Raw genomic sequence first — 17326 nt, 5'->3', positions numbered from 1 at the left:
ATTTGGAAATGGTTTTTAATGGCAGAAATCCTTCTTGGTGACATGAGTCATTAGGAGTGGCATTCAGAAGACAGGACACCGTTTCTCATGGAGGTCTTCAGCTATGCTGCTTCTGTAGATCAATGGGTCCTAAGGAGGAGCAGCGGATGAGCTATCGGATCTCCTAATAGGTCTTGTTGTTGTTGTTCACTTGCTGGAGTGTAAATAACACCTGGGGGAATGACTTAAAATCACACTGTAGGTGACCCCTTCCACTCCCTGTCACACTGAAGCACACAGGGCATCATTCTCAATCCATTGCTTTAGAGAGATAGCCTGGAATTTTCTCCCCTAGGGATAAGGGAAGAGCAATGGGAGGATACTTTCAAACAAACAAAACAAAAAAACTTCAGATCAGTTCCAAGAGAGCCTGGGGGAAACCTGCAGGAGAACAGAGCCCAGGGTTTTTTTTTTTTTTTTTTTTTTCTGGGGAGCTCCAATCTCCAGGAGAAGGATTCTAGGCTGGATAAAGTCTCTGGTTACTCTTGGAAGGTAAGGTACAGCCGGTGACTCTACATTTTTGGAGTCACTCTCATGCCCTCACGTCATCCGTGGGCTTCAGGGAGCAAGAAAGCTCTAGAACACTAAACTTGAGTGGCACACCGTGACTCTGCCCCTAACAGTGGGCACAATGCTGGTGCGATGATGTGGCCATCAGCCTGCCTCCACACACCATCCTCATTCCTTGGTGTGAACAACTCACAGTCAGCATGGGATGAATGTTCCCATGCTGGGGGCCTGAGATGTCCATCCCTGGCCCCTTCCATCCTATCCTCTAGAACTCCCGAATCCTTTCTAAGAATGGAGCATCTGTGAACTCTAGCCTTCACCTGGTTTGGATTTTTTCAATTAACCTACAGCCTTTTTCTAGTAGTTTACTCTGTGTGCACTCACTGGCTGCAGTAGACCTGCTTTTAGGAACTTCCTTCTGATCCCTCTTGCAGGAATGCTGGATGTGATGCTGGGGTTCACTACACTTTTGTCAATTCTCCTGCTCTCACAACCAGAACAGGGTGGCAGCCCAGTTGGGTTGTTTAGATTCATTTTGTTTCCCACATAGAGCTGGGCTTGCAATGAGGGTAACACTAACAGGACTAAACAGGAGCAGAACAGGAACCTGTCAGAGGCTCATCATAGTTGCAGACAGTCACCTTTTCAAAGGTAATTTATAATTTCTTTTAAAAGCACCATTTTGCTCCCAGTTTCAGTCACAGCTGGGCCCATTCTCTTCCCCCACCTGCATTTCTTTCCTAACTTAGGCAGAGGTCTTCTTCTGGTCAGTAGAGAAAGAGAAGGATGGAGGCTGGCCTCTGCCTGCCCCCACAGAGCCCTCGGGCTCGCTCGCGTGGCCAATTGTATGGTTTTTCCCCGGTGCGCAGCGTGGGCTTCTCCCACTTGAGCGCCCAACAAGTCTCCGTGCTCCAGCCTGCGCGCAGCCGCGCCAGAGACTGAACGCTGCGCTGCCTGCGGGAGCACTAGCAGGGGCCTGAAAGCCCGAGGCCAGGCTGAGTCCCGGACTGCGCGGTGCCAGCCTCCTTCCCCTCTCGGTGGGTAGGATGGTTGAGTCCAGCCACCACGGCAGCGGCTCCTTGCGCCTCTAGCAGCCTGTCTTCGGCGCTCGCTCCCCGCCTTCCTCCCGCTCCAGCCCTGCTCCCCCCTCCCCCCGCGCCCCTCCCGCACCTCCCACTCGCTGGCTCTCTCTCCAGCTGCCTCCGCTCCAGGTTGCTCCCGGTTGCGCGCGCTCCTCTCCCGCCTCGCCCCCTCCCGCAGCCTCGCCGCCTTGGTGCCTTCCTGCCCGGCTCGGCCGGCGCTCGTCCCCGGCCCCGGCAGCCCCGGGGCTGCGCTCGCTCAGAGCATCTTCAGCCCCGCAGTGGCTCGGACCCGATGCTACGGGAGCGGAGCGAGCCGGGCGCGCAGAGCTGCGGGAGGCGTCAGATGCGCGGCCGGGCTGGGGACCCGGAGCTCTTGCCAGCTCGCCTTGCCCTTTGGTGATTACCGGACTCTGTTTAGAGCCCGGTTGTTCCTCGGAGGAGACCGGCGCATCCGAGAGGAGCCATCCGTGTCGTGTGCGTGTGGAATATCTGCAGACATGACTGCGTGGAGGAAATTCAAGTCGCTGCTCCTGCCTCTGGTGCTGGCGGTTCTGTGCGCGGGGCTCCTCACTGCAGCTAAGGGTAAGACAGGCTAGCTCGGTACCGGGGAGACGGCCGAACCCTCGGAGGCCCGGTTTGCGAACGCGAGTGTCTGATCTGAGGATTGTAAGGGACCAAGCGGCAGGCACCGACCGGGTGGCTGTCCACCAGCGACGCTAGGGAACGCAGCGCCCGATACCGAGCTTCCATCGCGTTCTTCCCACCCCTCATCTGCCCCCGCCCCACCCCCGCCCTTCCTTCCCCCTCACTTGGGCTTAAACGACATTTCTCTCTGTGCTGTGTACTGTGGGTTGTCAAGGAGAAGAGAGCCCGACACGAGTTGGGCAGAGAACTGCGCCTTGGCTCCTGGCGCTTGGTGGGCTTGGCGGGTCGCAGGCTGGGGTAGTTCCCACGACTTCTCCCCGGACCCAGCGCACCTGGGAAACATACTGGGCACCGTCAGCCTGGCAAGTTCAAGCTCGCCGGGCTCCTGTGCCATCAGAGAGAGCTCCTAGCTGAGTGGTGTTCCCATAGCCTTACACCTCCTCTCACCCCATTCCTATGCTTCCCCTCCAAGGTACTCAAACTAGCTGTCTCTGGGATGTCGCCTCCTCTTTCCTTCCCTGGACTTTGCTTTTTTGCAAGTTGTGATATCTGGCAAGGTGGGTGAAGCCAGTGGGGAGTTCTGGTCAGGTTTCCCTAGCAGATCAATTCTCTGTGGGTGCAGAGGCAACCCCTGTCAAAGTCTGATCAACCAAAGGAAAGGGCTATTTCTGTATGGTTCCTGGGGCTTTTTTGTCTCAGAGAATTTGGCTTTCTCCTTGAAAGGAGTTAGGGGATGTTTTCTCCTAAGTCTCTACAAGCTGCAACCTTCGGGCTGGTAACAGCTCCTGTGCGCTAGGTTTAGTCTATGGGAAGGAGGAGGAAAGAGAGGAGGAAGGGGGGAGAAGGAGAGAGAGAGAGAGGGAGAGAGAGAGAGAGAGAGAGAGAGAGAGAGAGAGAGAGAGAGAGAGAGAGAGAGAGAGAGGATTGATTTCACATTGGCAAGTACCTGCTCCCATTTCTTCACTCTCTCATATGCTCCTGGTGCTACTGGGTGTCAGGTTCCCAGTTTCCTTCCTCACACTACTGGGCAAATCTGTATCTGTATCTTTATAGACAGACTGCTTTTCTTTTTAAAGGATGGAACCAAGTCTTACGACTTTTTCCCCCCTTTTGAATCATTTGTCCCCTCTTTTCCTCAGAAGAAATTTCCCTTTCCTCTCTAAGACTACCCCAGCTGCTATTCCCCTAGTGGTTCAAATTCAAGGGTGATTAAGAAGCCACAGAGGACTCTGTGATCTCCATCCAACTCCACACCGGCCTGGAGAGAGCAGAGGATTGCCTGAGGGCTCCAGGTGGGGGAAAATTCGGCCTTCTGATGCTGGCCCCTCTGCTTAGCATCCTTCTCACAATAACTATCCGTGGGATGTGTCCCAATAGCTCACCTAGAAATAGGTGGGTCCTGCTTAACTAGAAAGATGGGATTGCTTGATTTTTGGGGAGCTTCCCACAGATGTCTACCCTCTGACTACATGTCCCCCTCCCCCCATCTAGCCTGGGCCTCCACCTGAGGAGGCTCCACGGGTCAAGCACCAAGCAGGGTTAGGTTGGCAGAGGGCTCTGGTCTGGGCACGCTGGGAAATGAGAGGCAAAACATGAAAAGTCTGTGCCCCCCAAACCAGGTACTGATGTCAATGTTGGAAGTGGAAAAGATTCAGGATACAGAACCAGGCTTTGTCCAGACCAACCCTTGCTGAAATGGTATTCTTGTCATGCAACTATGCCAAACTTCTTACCCTTTCCTGCACTCTGAGATGATCTAAGGCAAAGCTTCCTCCTTCCTTAAACCTGCAGCTCACCCTTGGAGCGCACTCTGGGTTTCCTTGGAGTTCTGAGCAGTCCTAGCTCCCTCCCCCCGCAATTAACAGAGGTTGCTGCGTGGACCCCACAGCCTCTCGCCCGGCTGCTTAATAATCCCTACACGTGTGCGGGCTGATTCCGCCCCCACGAGGGTGGTCTGCCGCTCTGGGGGAGGGGAAGCTGGGGCCGGGCGTGGAGGGATAGGTCCTGGACAGAGGCTGCACTGGCCTGGTTAAGGGATTCCAGGTTAGGTGCATAGAGTCCTGGGCCTGGACTCAAAGCCCCAGGGAACTGAGTGCCTCCTGCGCACCAGGAATCCCGGTTGAGACCATGGACGCCAAAGTGAAGCCAAGGCGCTGCCAGCCCCTGCTTGCTTGGCACTGGGATCTTACGCGAGAGCGCGCGCGCGCGCGCACCCCCGTGCTCAAAGTGACTGGGACTCTGGTCTCCAAGAACGTTTGCATTATTGTCTGACACACGGAGCAGGGGGTGCATGCTCCTTCATTAACCCCCTCGGGATCCGAGCTGCATCCCCTACCACTCACGAAGTCAGGCGCAAGCCCTGTGGCTGTGCAGGCTGGCAGGAGGCTGGTGACGCCAGCAAGAGAGTAGCCAACAGTGTGCTGACTGGCAGCTGGGGCAGGGTCGCAGTTTCCCTTAGAAAGCCAAAGCCACTGGGCCAAGGTCGGGCCTCTGCCAGGGGTGTCACCTCTGGGCTCCAAGGCTTGGCCAGAGGGTCCGAGGGCACCCTGGCGCCTGCGCAGAATAGGGTCCTCCTCCAAGGAGCGCACAGGAGGAGGGAGCTGGGCCACTGCCACTCTCAGCTGTGCTGCCTGCACTCAGGTGGCAAGGGCTCCGAGGTAAAAACAGGTTGACTTTTTAATGCCTGGGACATCTTTCATGACCTGTTTGCAGTGTCTGAGAGACTGGAGGCACTGCCGTAGAGGTGGTTGGAACCCATAACCTTCAGTGCCCAAGCATTAGTTGGGGAAACCAGGAATTTATTTATTTATTTATTTATTTATTTATCTATTTATTTATTTATTATTGTTGGTGTTGTTTTTGATGATGATGATGATTAATGAGATGACAAGGATGGGTTCCCAAGTTTAAATCTCTTTGTGAAAGCACATTATTCAGAAAGCAGAGGAAAATGAAGATCTTTAAGCTTTTTCACTTGGTAAATAGATGGAATAATTCATACAAGAAAGCTTGCTTAAATCTGTGCCCCCGATGCGGAATTGAATTATCTCTATAGGCCTTTTGAGCAAAGTTTGTTTCTCAGTAGGTTCTTGGGTTATTGGTTGTCTGGCTGTGAAAAGAAGCTAGCCTTTAGGCTTGGCTTGGAACTCCAGCTGAAAGTATTCTCACCTAGTGCTGGAAGGAGCCTTGCCTGAGGAAGTTTGAGAATGAAGGCAAAGGTTTGTGCAGGTGGATCTTTAGGTTGTCTATCTCCTCAGTAAAGAGATTTAAAACACAAGACATCGAATTCCCACAGAAACCATATTCAGAACTCAAAGGCCAGAGAGGAATGTATGCCTAAGTCTTTTAATGCCTCTAGATGCTTACCCCTTTGAAAATTCATAGTACGAAAGGACTATAAGACTTTTAATTTGCAGGTTCTTTATTTTATTTTATTTATTTATTTTTTAAGAGTAGGGCCACTCTAATTTGATGAAGCCAGCAACCGGTGGAAATAAGTGTGCTCACCCTGCCCCCAAATCCACCATGCATCAGAATGATGGAGGACTGTTAACTCTGTTTTCAAGTTGTCCTCATCAAATCTCTTCCCCCTTGCATTGCCAAAGACAGTACTGTATTTTTAAACTCAGATCTGGTCAGCCAAAAGCTTCCTACTACTTCTGGTGTAGCCATTTAGTTACTAGTGTGGGACTTTTAAGACAATGAACAAGCAAAGCAAATCCTGGGGTTAGAAACATTGGTTAGGAGCCAGGAACACGGGCCATTCTTCCAGAGGACTGGAGTTCGATTCTCAGCACCTATATCAGGCAGCTCACATCCACCTTTCCTTCAACTCAAGGGGATCTTACACCCCCCTTTGGCCCACTCATGGGCTACATCTGCACATAAATAACTAAATGCATGTATTTTTTTTACAAAAAATAATAAGGGAGAATATTTCTCATGATATCATGGGATTGGCAAACTGGAGAAAGAGAGAAAAACCACCTATTTGTACACATTCAGAGGAGGAATGGTAGCAGTTCTGAAAACCATCCTTCCTGGGCTCAAACAGGGAGGTTAGTAGAGACTAAAGGGAGGGGCTATTTTTAGGTTGCCTTTCATCTGGCCAATCATGCTTACTCAGGACATCCATCCAGCTTCCAAGTTCCTCCCGGCACAACATCTTCTTCCCCAGGGCGAGGCTGCTCCAGTCAGTCTCCAGTTTGTTGTCTGAAACACAATCCCACTTGGAAGATGTCAAGAAGATGGTTCTGCCTCCTCCCAGAAATAGATCAACAAAGGCTTGGTGGCCACTTAGTGCTCATTGCCGAGGATCTACCAAATCCAGTGTAGACATTTCTAAGCTGTCAAAATGCAAATGGCATATTAAACACTCCATGCTCTGCTGAATTCTAAATGTGACTCTGGTAGTGTTTCTGCTGAGCTCATGGTGAAATAAGCTGTGACAACTTGCATGTGTGCAATTTAAGCTATATGTTCCTTTTGGGCCTTTTCCCTTTCTTGTTGAGTTCATTTCCCTCTATGAATAATTAGATATACCTAAAATGTGAAGAGGGGATGCCTTTAAATTTGATTTTACTAGGCAAATTCTACATCACAGGAAGATTTCTTGTAAGGAAAAGACATGTATCCACACTATCTGCATCTTTGTTCTAGGGAGCCTTTGAAGACCTGTTCATTCCTTACATCACCAGAGTGGTAACTTCAACTTCCAGACCAGGGCTGACTAGGAAGAGGGGATCAAACTAATTTGGTTGTGCTCTCCCTACTGCTTGGACAGTTTTGGATTCTGTTTTGTTGTGTTGTTTTGTTTTTGTTTTTGTTTTTGTTTTATGAGCTAAATGGTCTTGATCTTGATGAACCATCTGAGGCCAAGATATAGATGCTTTTGGCTTTGCTGAAAAGTATTCATCCTAAAGGAATCAACCCTCTACTGCTGCCTTCAGATGCACGGGCACAGTCCTTAGCTCCCTGGATATGTACTCCAAAACAAGCTATCAGTATACAAGTCAAATACTCATCCGCAAGCAATTATAGCTAAATTATAAGTAAGCAGGTTGCTCCCACAATGGCTTTAAGATGACCTTAAATGACCTTTGATTGTCGATGTGACTTTATTTAAGGGCAACTCTAGTCCCTGGTGTGGAGACCGATTGTGGGATTAATATCCTCTTTATTTGAAAAAGAACACACAGAAATTGTAAGGCAGAGCTGGTTAAAATAGACTGGTTCATGAGCTTTCTGCTGATAATACAAACCCTGTTTATCGTCCAGTGGATCAGCTTCTCCAGATGCTATGTAGAAAGTGGCTCATTTTGGTGCATTATCCCTCAAGTCACTTACATCAGGCAGGGGTCTGCAAGAGAGAGAAGTGCCACCTGTGCTTGAGATAAGTTGCCTGGTCCTTTCTTTGGATTAATTGTAGAGCTGTAACTTGGATGGCAGGTGATGTGACTTCCACCCACTTTGCTAATGCTGAGTCTAGAACTTCCTTGATGGATGAAGCAAAGCAAAACAAAATACCACACCACATAGAGTCACATACCTGCTTAAAACAACTCTGGGAGTTTTGTGTCTTTAACACATTTGAAGTTTACGACTGCAGCCATTGGTTTAATTTCAGGGGTGGTTTAATTTCATTTTATTCTTTGTTATAGAGTAAGTCAGGGACATTTTACTATATGCTTTAAAACTTGTCACTGACATGGGATCAAGGGACACAACCTTGTGGGAGTCAAGTTTGTTGGCACTACTTTCAGATTGTTTTTGCCAATGGGAAATATATTGGGAATACAATTACAACCAGGGTGCACCGTGATGTGATGTGAGCTACCAGCTCACCATGATGTAATGTGAGCTACCAGCTCACCATGATATAATGTGAGCTACCAGCTCACCATGATGTGATGTGAGATACCAGTGAGCTGAATGTGTTTGTTTACTAATTCTGGTCTTTTTGGAGAATCTCAACTTTAAAACAAACAAACATAAAAATGAAGACAGACTATGAGCATGTGGGTTCTACAGAATTAAAAACAAGATTGTGTGTGGATGATCCATATAATAACATAGCATGTGCACCCCAGTAGAGCTCTGATAACTGAGGAGGGTTAGGGCGTGGCTACACTCTTTCCCCATATCCACAGCAAGGGACTTTTGAATGTTCTTATAAAAAGCTGATTTCACCAGAGAATAATTCCTCTCTTTCTCCTTTCAATTCCAGTTCCCACCCTTGGCCTCCAACAGAGTCTTAGAAGTATGCATGGCATGATGTCACTTCTAGGGCAGCAGCAGCGCCCATTCACAGGTTATTCTGATACGGTGAGCACAGCTGATCGTAGAACAAGAGGACCTATATTGAGAACAAGGCAGAAAGGAAACTACAGATCTAACTTAGTCTGTACAAATTCAAATTTACACTCTTTCATTATTTAGTAAAGAGATGTGGACTAATTACATTGCAGATAAAAGATATACCTCACTTTAAATACATATAGATTGGATCTATATGCATCCCATCCCTTCTTCCCTTTCAATAAAAGGCATGAGGCTTTTATTGAAATAATAATCATCAGTTCATTAATCCATCAAAGGATAATTAGCCCACACAGATTTCAACATGAATTTGCTTTGTCATGAGTGAAACTGTGCAATTATTTCAGATTTTTTTCTTCTGTACCATCCATGGCTCCATTATCACTGTCCATCACCCTGCACTGTTTAATCTTGTTAAAAGTATAAATTTACAACAAAGCTCCCATCTGAGTTTCCTGCCCATAGTGTTTGTATTGTGAGCAGACTTCAAGGAATAATTATAGTCTTTCATGTGAGAGACTACATGTTGCAACAAATTATTCTATATTTTTCCCATTACTCTTTAGTATACTCTGATGTGATTGGTGTTATGTAAGAAAGAGCTAAATGCTAAATTAAAATTTGCATTATTTGAGGACTGATACGTAATGATTTAAAAGCCTTTGAAATCAATTGCGGACTCAAAGCACTCATTTTTCCCAAGGCCTAGAGAATCCCTATGGCTTTATTCAAAGAAATTGTTTCTCCTGTACTTAATGTGAATCATCTCCACTGGTCTCTTAGGAGTTGGGAATTTGTTTCCCAGGATTGATATCCATGGACAGAATGGGGAGGAGTCTGGGTATCCCCTTCTCATAAACACACACAGTACACAATCCATTAGGATGAGGTCATGTTTTATGCTTTCTTCCTACTTTGCCCGGCTAGCACAGAGGACATTTCCACTCCACTCTAGTGTGTGAACTCACTGTCCATAACCAGTCTTTCGTCACTGCACCCATCTCACATCCAGGCTTAGCTAAAGGCAGACATGAGTTCTCATGGGAGAAAAGCCACACTCTTTCAAAGAATAGGGATACATGTCTGTTCTGAGGCTATCCACAATTGTTATAATGGTTCAAAACATTTTTTTAAAGTTGTTAATTTGTAAGGAAATTGCTATATTATCAGGTACAGTGTCATTCTGGGCATCCAAGACTTACAGGCTTGTGGTTAGCACTTCTCTAAGGAGAAGAGCCTTTAACAGCATAAGAGCTGTCACATTTCTATAAGCAATCTGCTTAATTGAGCAAATAGATACATATTAAAATATAACATTTTGAACATCAGTTATATATATTTCTCACTCTGCTTCATTCTTATATGAATATAATTAGTGGGGAAGTCTTGGAGTAAAACCTGCCAGAAGGATTTACTTTTGTTTTATGAGGTGATCTGTTCAACTTAGAGGACACATTAACCAAGAAAACTACGGGTTATTTTATTTTATTTTATTTTATTTTTTATTTATTTTTACCTTTTGAAGAGTAAGAATGTTTATGGTAGAAGCCAACTTCAACTTCACTATATAGTTGAGGCTGGCATAGAACTCTTGATCCTCCTGCCTCCACCTTCTAAGTACCTGTATTTTAAGCTGTGCAATACCACATGGATAAGATGTATGAATTTTAAAACCAAAATCCTTAACAGTTTAAAATATCACAAGTATAATCTAGAGAAAGTCAAGTGGGGCACATTACCAGGGTTGCCCTTGTTACCACAGACATGCCTCAGCTGATTGACGTTCTCAAGTGTCTAGCTAGAACCACCATCACTGTCCAGATGCAGATTTTAGTTTGTTGTGGTAGTGAATGACGAAACTTGTGGATGAAATCCCATATATTTGTTGGTAACTCTCTGGAGAAGGACTGTAGGGGGCACTGGTGCCAGTGGAGAATAATGGAGCACTCTAAGCAGAAACACTGATGGGTTAACTCAGATATGGGCAATCCCTCTTTTTCCTTCTACTGCAGTCCACAAAGGAGAGGTTGCTGTTGCTTTCCAGGAGCCTTCTCACTGCACCAGGAAACAGGCTCTTGACATAATTTCCATTGATCCAAATAGGAGCCTGTGTAACAGAGACCTTGATGCCATGGCAACGTTGGAGAGGAGAGTGTCTGGGAGGTGAAAGTGGTTGGGGACTCAAGGAACTGTGGAATAAGGGAAAGAACTGCAGCTAGTGGGTGGAGAATGAGGGCATTACCAAGAGCAAGTCTAGAGATAGCTGGACGCCTTGCCTGGTAGCATAGAGCGGTCCATTTGAAGTGTACAGTCTACAAATGAACACACAAACATTTATGCTCAGTTGTCACCATGGAAATGCACATGTGGCTCCCTAAAGTAGAAAGACCATAGAACAATGTAGGAAGAAGGACTGTGGAGGGTCCATTTTGCAAGACACATAGTGTGTATATTTGAGGCCTCACTACCTTCTTTTCTCATGTTTCTACTCTTTCAAGTACTTATTTGAATATCATTTATTTCTTGGGAAATAGCATAATTTTGGTAATGCCTTCAGAGATTAAAGCTAGTGGGAAATAAGTTGGCTTTTGACAAAATAAGGTGTTAAGAACCTTGTGCCTTCCTGAAAGGAAGCATGCTCCTGCTTCTTGAGCCCTACCAAAACTTCTAGGCAATACCACTTCCAGACATCTGTAGGTCTCCATATTACACACCTGTTCAGTCTGACTGTCTAGCTCTTTTTCTCATGCTGTCTTCTGGGGTCTTTCACAAAACCTGGTACAACTTAGCTTGAGTCATCCTGGCTGTTTATGTTTTTCACTGCCTGTGTGTCTGCTGGTCTCTGAGCTTCCATAGATTTCAGTCCATGTCTAGTACCCTTCGGTTCATAAACAGTCAAACTCCCTTTTAATTTCTGGTCACTTGTTATACCTTGCGATCATTAGTCATTGGGTAGGAAACTGCATATCTAGGAACTTTGGGGAGATAGCCTTCTGTGCCACTGTTTTTGTGTTCCACACATTTCCTATTACATTGGCCTTGGAGAACAGAAGGATCTTGGGAATCTGTATTTTATGCACTCACACTGCTGCTTTAGCAAATAGACCCAGGTGCACTCAGCCCATGGTGTAGAACACCTATGCATTAATTTCAGTGAACACAAAGTGGTTTTGAATGTTCTGTATAAAAGTGCAGGCCAGAAATGATAAGAAGTAACCCTAGTCTCTGCTTCACACATCACTTACTCATGATGAAACTTGAACTTGTCCACACAACCATCTGTGAAAACATTAATCCAAATTGTTGGGTTTATTTCCCTGCTTATTTGACTCACTGGGCATCTTGTAGTGACTTTTCCTCTTTGCATAGCCATAAGAGTTCAGAATGTTTGCATTTTTTTCTTTTCTGGTTACAATAGTTTAATATTAGAATGTGTTCTGCAGATATTTCAACCTACAGTTGTCATTTTTATCTTCACAACTATGTTATCTTCAGCCTTTTAATTTAAAAGAATTACATAAGAGGATTATGGAACAAAGATGAATTAATCATGCCCTTTCTTTGACAAATACATGTGCAACATTACATTTCTGGAGGTCTTAGTGGCACGGGGAGAGAATCAGGATGGATGTGCTATTAGTATATTGAAAAGATGAGAGGTCTTCTGACTTTAAAGTATAAAGAAAGTAGCAGAATTGAAATTTGAGGTTTATAAACATACCTCCTACCAAGTGTGTTTCTCTTCCAGTTTTTATCATAGATGTACAGTATAGAAAGAGCTGGTGTAAAACAACATGACAAGAAGAAGCAGCTGCCATTTCTTCTGTAAAGGGGATTCTATTATCTTTCATATTTTAAGAACAGAACCTATGTGAAGAAAAGGCTATATGTTAGTTACAGACTCTGGGATAGTTGCTGCAGCTACCAAGTCCAGATGAGACCTTTGGTGCATTTGTAAGAGCGGTGACCATTTGTTATCCATGAAAAAGAAGGGAGAGGAGGCCAAAAGCCAAAGGCAGGCATAGCAGGCAAGGGACTTCAGTGCTGCCCTCTGTTCCCATGCTGTCTCCTTCTATGGGACTAGATGCCACGAGAGTCAATTGGAACAAGGGTGTATGCAGAAAAGCAGAGTCTCCTTCCATCCCTGTGAGGTTTATTTCCCTAGTGTTGCTGCATGACACCAGTGAGAGTAAGAAACATCTTTCTGTTGTCTCAGCTTTTGCAGTAAACAATCTCTTCACAACATACCTGGGTCCAATTTTCAGGACCCACCAAGGCATAAACAAGTGCTGATGGCGACTTTGGTGTCATCTGAGGCTCAACTAGGGAAGAGTCCACTTTTCAGATCACTCTGGGGAGTTGGCACAATTCAGTTCATTCTGTGGCTTGACTGAAGTTCTTAGCTGTCTCTTGGCCAGAGTTCACCCTCGGTTCTTGGAGGCTACTCAATGTTCTTTGTTTTGTGGGGCTTTCCAATAAGACATAAAGGCAGAGAAGAGAGGCAGGAGAGATAAAGATGGAGAGAGAAAGGGTGAAGAGCTACAGATGGATGATAAAGAGTAGGGCTGGGAAACTTGTATAATATAATCCCTGCATGTAATCCCACAAGGCTGTGTCAGCAGTCATGTGATCCTCATGACATTTGCCCTCTTACAGCACATCCTGTGTTATGCTTAGATGCAAGACAAGAGTCACACTAGGCACAAACAGCAGAAGGTAGGAGGCTCATGGAGGCTACTAAATGTGTTTGCCCACCATTTTATTCTGAAAAAGGTAGAAGACTATGTCATGATGAATAAGCAATATTAAATTCCTGACTAAACATAATTATTAAATATGAGTATATATCTTCATATTAAGAAGAAGCCTAAGAAGTAAGTATGAGGAAAGATTTCTGAATTGCTTACTCTAAAAGGTACATATTAACCATGGCTCTCCTGTCCCAAATATATCTGTAAAGGTGTAGCTGGTGATTCCAAGTCTTACCAACATCCCCAGGGAAGCATTCCTGTCCATTGTTGTGTACCTGGAAAAGTCAGGATAGGGAAAATGGGGTACTCTACACATACTAGTCAAACATACAGATTGTGAGACTTTTAACTGAGAAATGTGATGTATTTTTCAGTAAAATGTGCTTATTCTTTTCAGCCTTCCCTGTAGTAGCAACGGTGACAAAAAAAAAAAAATCGACAGGGCTTAGATGTCCATCATCTTAAAATAGCTGAATGAGTTCTTGCATAACAAATTGTATTGCCTGCGTGAAAGTCTTTCCAGATAAAATGTTGACTCGAGAATTGGAAGTAGTGTGTTTATTTCAGTTCAGTCTTATGATGGAGTAGAGGAGGATGATCCTTTCATTATGTGGATGTAAAATACGCACAGAGGTAGCCACACCTCTTTTGGTATATGACTGAGAGATTGTTTTCGATGCCAGTGTGAAGTAGATCCAAGCACAATATATCTGAAATTGATTGAAACATCACTATATAAGTGAAGTGGCTTTTATGAGGCTACTAATGGGCAAAGAAAAGTTAGACTGCAAGATTCTTGAGCCTCGTGTGACCTTTGAGCTTATAGATTCAAATATCTGTCTTTATTTGTGTTCACCATGAGTTGTCTCACCCAAACTCACAGAAAAAAATAAATTGAGGAAATCTTAACTTGTGATCTTTCTGCCTTGGTATGGCAAGACTCTCCTCCCATGATATGTCAGTGTGAAACCCATGACACCTGTTTTTCCTGTCTCTCTGTCCAGCACTCTGTCCTACATCTGTGGCCTTCTTTCTGGTACAGTGAAGCCTTGGCCCTCACATCCTTGCCTGAGGCTACTGTCTGAGATAAGAAGTATGCCCCAGTAAGTCTGGGCTTAAGTTTAAGACTTAAGATAATCCTGACAGCTGGAAAGGCAACAGTCCAACCTTGAAGCTCTGGAGATCTCAGAGCCACTGCTGATACCAGACAATGCTTGCCAGGGTTAAAAGATTTTGTGGCTTGTTAAATACTTTACTACAGTAAATTCTTTTGGTCTTCTAGAAAGCACTTCACTCCTATATTCTTGCCTTCTTACGTACTTTGTACCAGTAGAATACCATCATTCCAGAACGTTTAATTCTTAAAAATCTCAGTACGTTCAATCTTACAACACTAAAATATCTTATTTAGACTGCTGAAATATGTGCAACGTAACTATATAGGTGCATTTTTGAGCTTCTTAAGGTTTAGAATGAATTCCTCATTCAGTTGGCTTTGAAGAAATGGAAACCAGTGTGTTATTTTGTTTATAAGCTAGTACTTCAAGATAGAGAAAATTCACCCTAGTTCTCAAGGGTTCTACTTTGGTGAAAACAGCTGTATGTGAAAGCTCTCTGTATGCACCAGGAAGCCTCTGAGACAGGCTTTGCAGACACATCCAGGGCTCATCCTTCAGTGTGTAGCTTGAGAAAACATTAGACTCTCTAATACTTCCCTTCATTATTTCTGCAAGTGGCTATGGACAGCTGAATCAACAGCTTAAAGGTTGCACAGTAAAGCATATATATTCAAAAGGTCCTGGGGAGGTGGCTTAGTCAGGAGTACCTACTGCACACACATTAGAACCTGAGTTTGATCTTCTGCTCACACTTAAAAAAAACAGGTATATTGGTGTCATGCCTGCAATCCCAGCTTCAAAAGGGTTTGAAAGCAAAGACAGGAGGATTCCTGGGACTTAATGGTCACCAGTTCTAGATGAACTAGTGAGCACTATGTTCATTGAGAGATCTTGTTTCAAAAAGTAAGGTAGAGGGCAAATGGATAATGTACATAACATTGACTTCTGGCCTTTACATGAATGCTCACACATATATGCACATGTATATGTAAATATATGTATATATACACACACATATATATACATATATATGTATATATATACATATACATATACACATACACAAACATAAAAACCTCGTATATGTATGTACATACATACACACAAAAGACAATATAGCCTTGTATTGGTATAGGTAGATAAATGGCAACAACTATTCTGTTTCAAGGCTAAAGTGGTAGAGTTTCAATTTTATGAGATATGGCCCCAAAATCTACATCAATCTAAGCATCTGAAGATGAATTCTTTGTAAGTATAAATCAGTAATCATGTGTGGATACAGTATTAGTTATAAGAATAGTTCTAACACCATTCTTTCACAATTCTCTGAATTATGCAAAGTGATCCTTACATTCTACAGTTTACTAAGAGACAGATACTCATTGCCCATAAGTCAAGTGAAGGTTACTGTCAAATTCACAATTTCAAATTGGGCATTAGATTTGTCTTAAGTGACTAATGGACTCAGACAGTCTGGGAGAAATGTGTCTTTGAAACACTATTTAATACACGGAAACTCTAGAAATTAGATATGGCCATAAGGAACAAAATAAAGAACACTGCAAAAAAAAAAAAAAAAAAAAAGAAAGGAAAAAAAAAAGAGAAAAAAAACCCTTTACAACACACTTGGAAATGTGATTAAATATTCCACCTGGGTTGCTGATTGTACCTGTTTCCACAAGCACTAAGGACTTTTGTAATCCAAATGTATAGATATACATTTTTCTAACTACTTAGTTTCCCCCAAGAAAAGTATCAGTGGCTACTTTTTAATGTTTTCATTAGTACATATTATTTATACAGAATGATGGGTTCAATTATGATACTTCCTTATGTGTTCATAATATATTTTGATTATATTCATTACCACCTTCTGTTCTCCTCCAACTTCTAGTGATCCCTCTCTTCTCAATTAGTTCCTATTCTGTATCTGGTGTCTCTCTCTGTCTCTCTGTCTCTCTGTCTCTCTGTCTCTCTCTCTCTCTCTCTCTCTCTCTCTCTCTCTGTGTGTGTGTGTGTGTGTGTGTGAGAGAGAGAGAGAGAGAGAGATTCAATGAGTATTATTCAGGCTACTTACAGCAGCAAGTGTGAATGACTGTTTACAGAAGCATGAAACCTTTCCTAGTGAAGACACCATTGAATAAAATCTTTCTCCCTTCCCTGTGATGGTTAATGTAAATCCTCATGAAGGAGTGGGGGCTTATTATCTTCTCCCCTCTGAACACTATGCCTATCGTGTTGTGATGAACCCCAAACTCATGCATCTAATCACAACCCCTTATCATGCCATGTCTGGAAGAATAATTCCACCCTTTCCCACACCATCCCTCAGAACTTACATTCTTTCTGCTCATCTTTCTATTGTTCTTCTATGAGTCTGGGGATAGATTGTGTCATAAGTGCCCCATTTTTCTCTGAGCATTCAACAGTCAGTTATTTCAGCAATTTGACCATTATTGAGTCTAAGTTCTGATGATCGTTAAGCAAGAGTGGGGCTGCAGTTGTTAATTCTACTTGCTCAGTGAGGTCTTCCCTCAAGTCTTGTTGCTTTTCTTCTCCATGGAGTTGCAGTCTTGGCTACTGAGAACCAATTGGTAGCAGCTAGATTGAGGCTCTATAGCTGGATTCAAGTAGATGCTCATTCAGTCTTATTGCAGACAACTGTATTCTGTGGGTTCAGCCTATGTGTATGTGACAAAGGTGAGAAACTGGAGTGGATGTGTGTCCAGACAGTGACTGCAGAGAAGCTACCAGAGCAGAAATTACTGTGATGTCAAAGTCCAGAGACTTAAACTTTCCTACCAAAAAAGACCACAGGGAGGGGGAAATATTCTTTAATTCTTCAGATCTGCAGGGCTGCTGA

General features: G+C 44.2%; 1 protein-coding gene across 1 annotated transcript in view; it reads left to right on the top strand.

The window, feature by feature from the left end:
- Positions 1–1717: 1717 nt before the first annotated feature.
- Positions 1718–17326, top strand: part of Csmd1 (CUB and Sushi multiple domains 1) — a 1642848-nt gene continuing 1627239 nt past the window's right edge. The window contains exon 1 of the mRNA NM_053171.2: positions 1718–2213. Coding sequence (NP_444401.2) covers positions 2129–2213 — 85 coding nt within the window. The 5' untranslated portion in view covers positions 1718–2128. The remainder of the gene's footprint in view (positions 2214–17326) is intronic.

This window comes from Mus musculus, chromosome 8, assembly GCF_000001635.26.
Source record: "Mus musculus strain C57BL/6J chromosome 8, GRCm38.p6 C57BL/6J".
NCBI lineage: Eukaryota > Metazoa > Chordata > Mammalia > Rodentia > Muridae > Mus > Mus musculus.
This window is presented reverse-complemented; position numbering and strand designations above follow the sequence as displayed.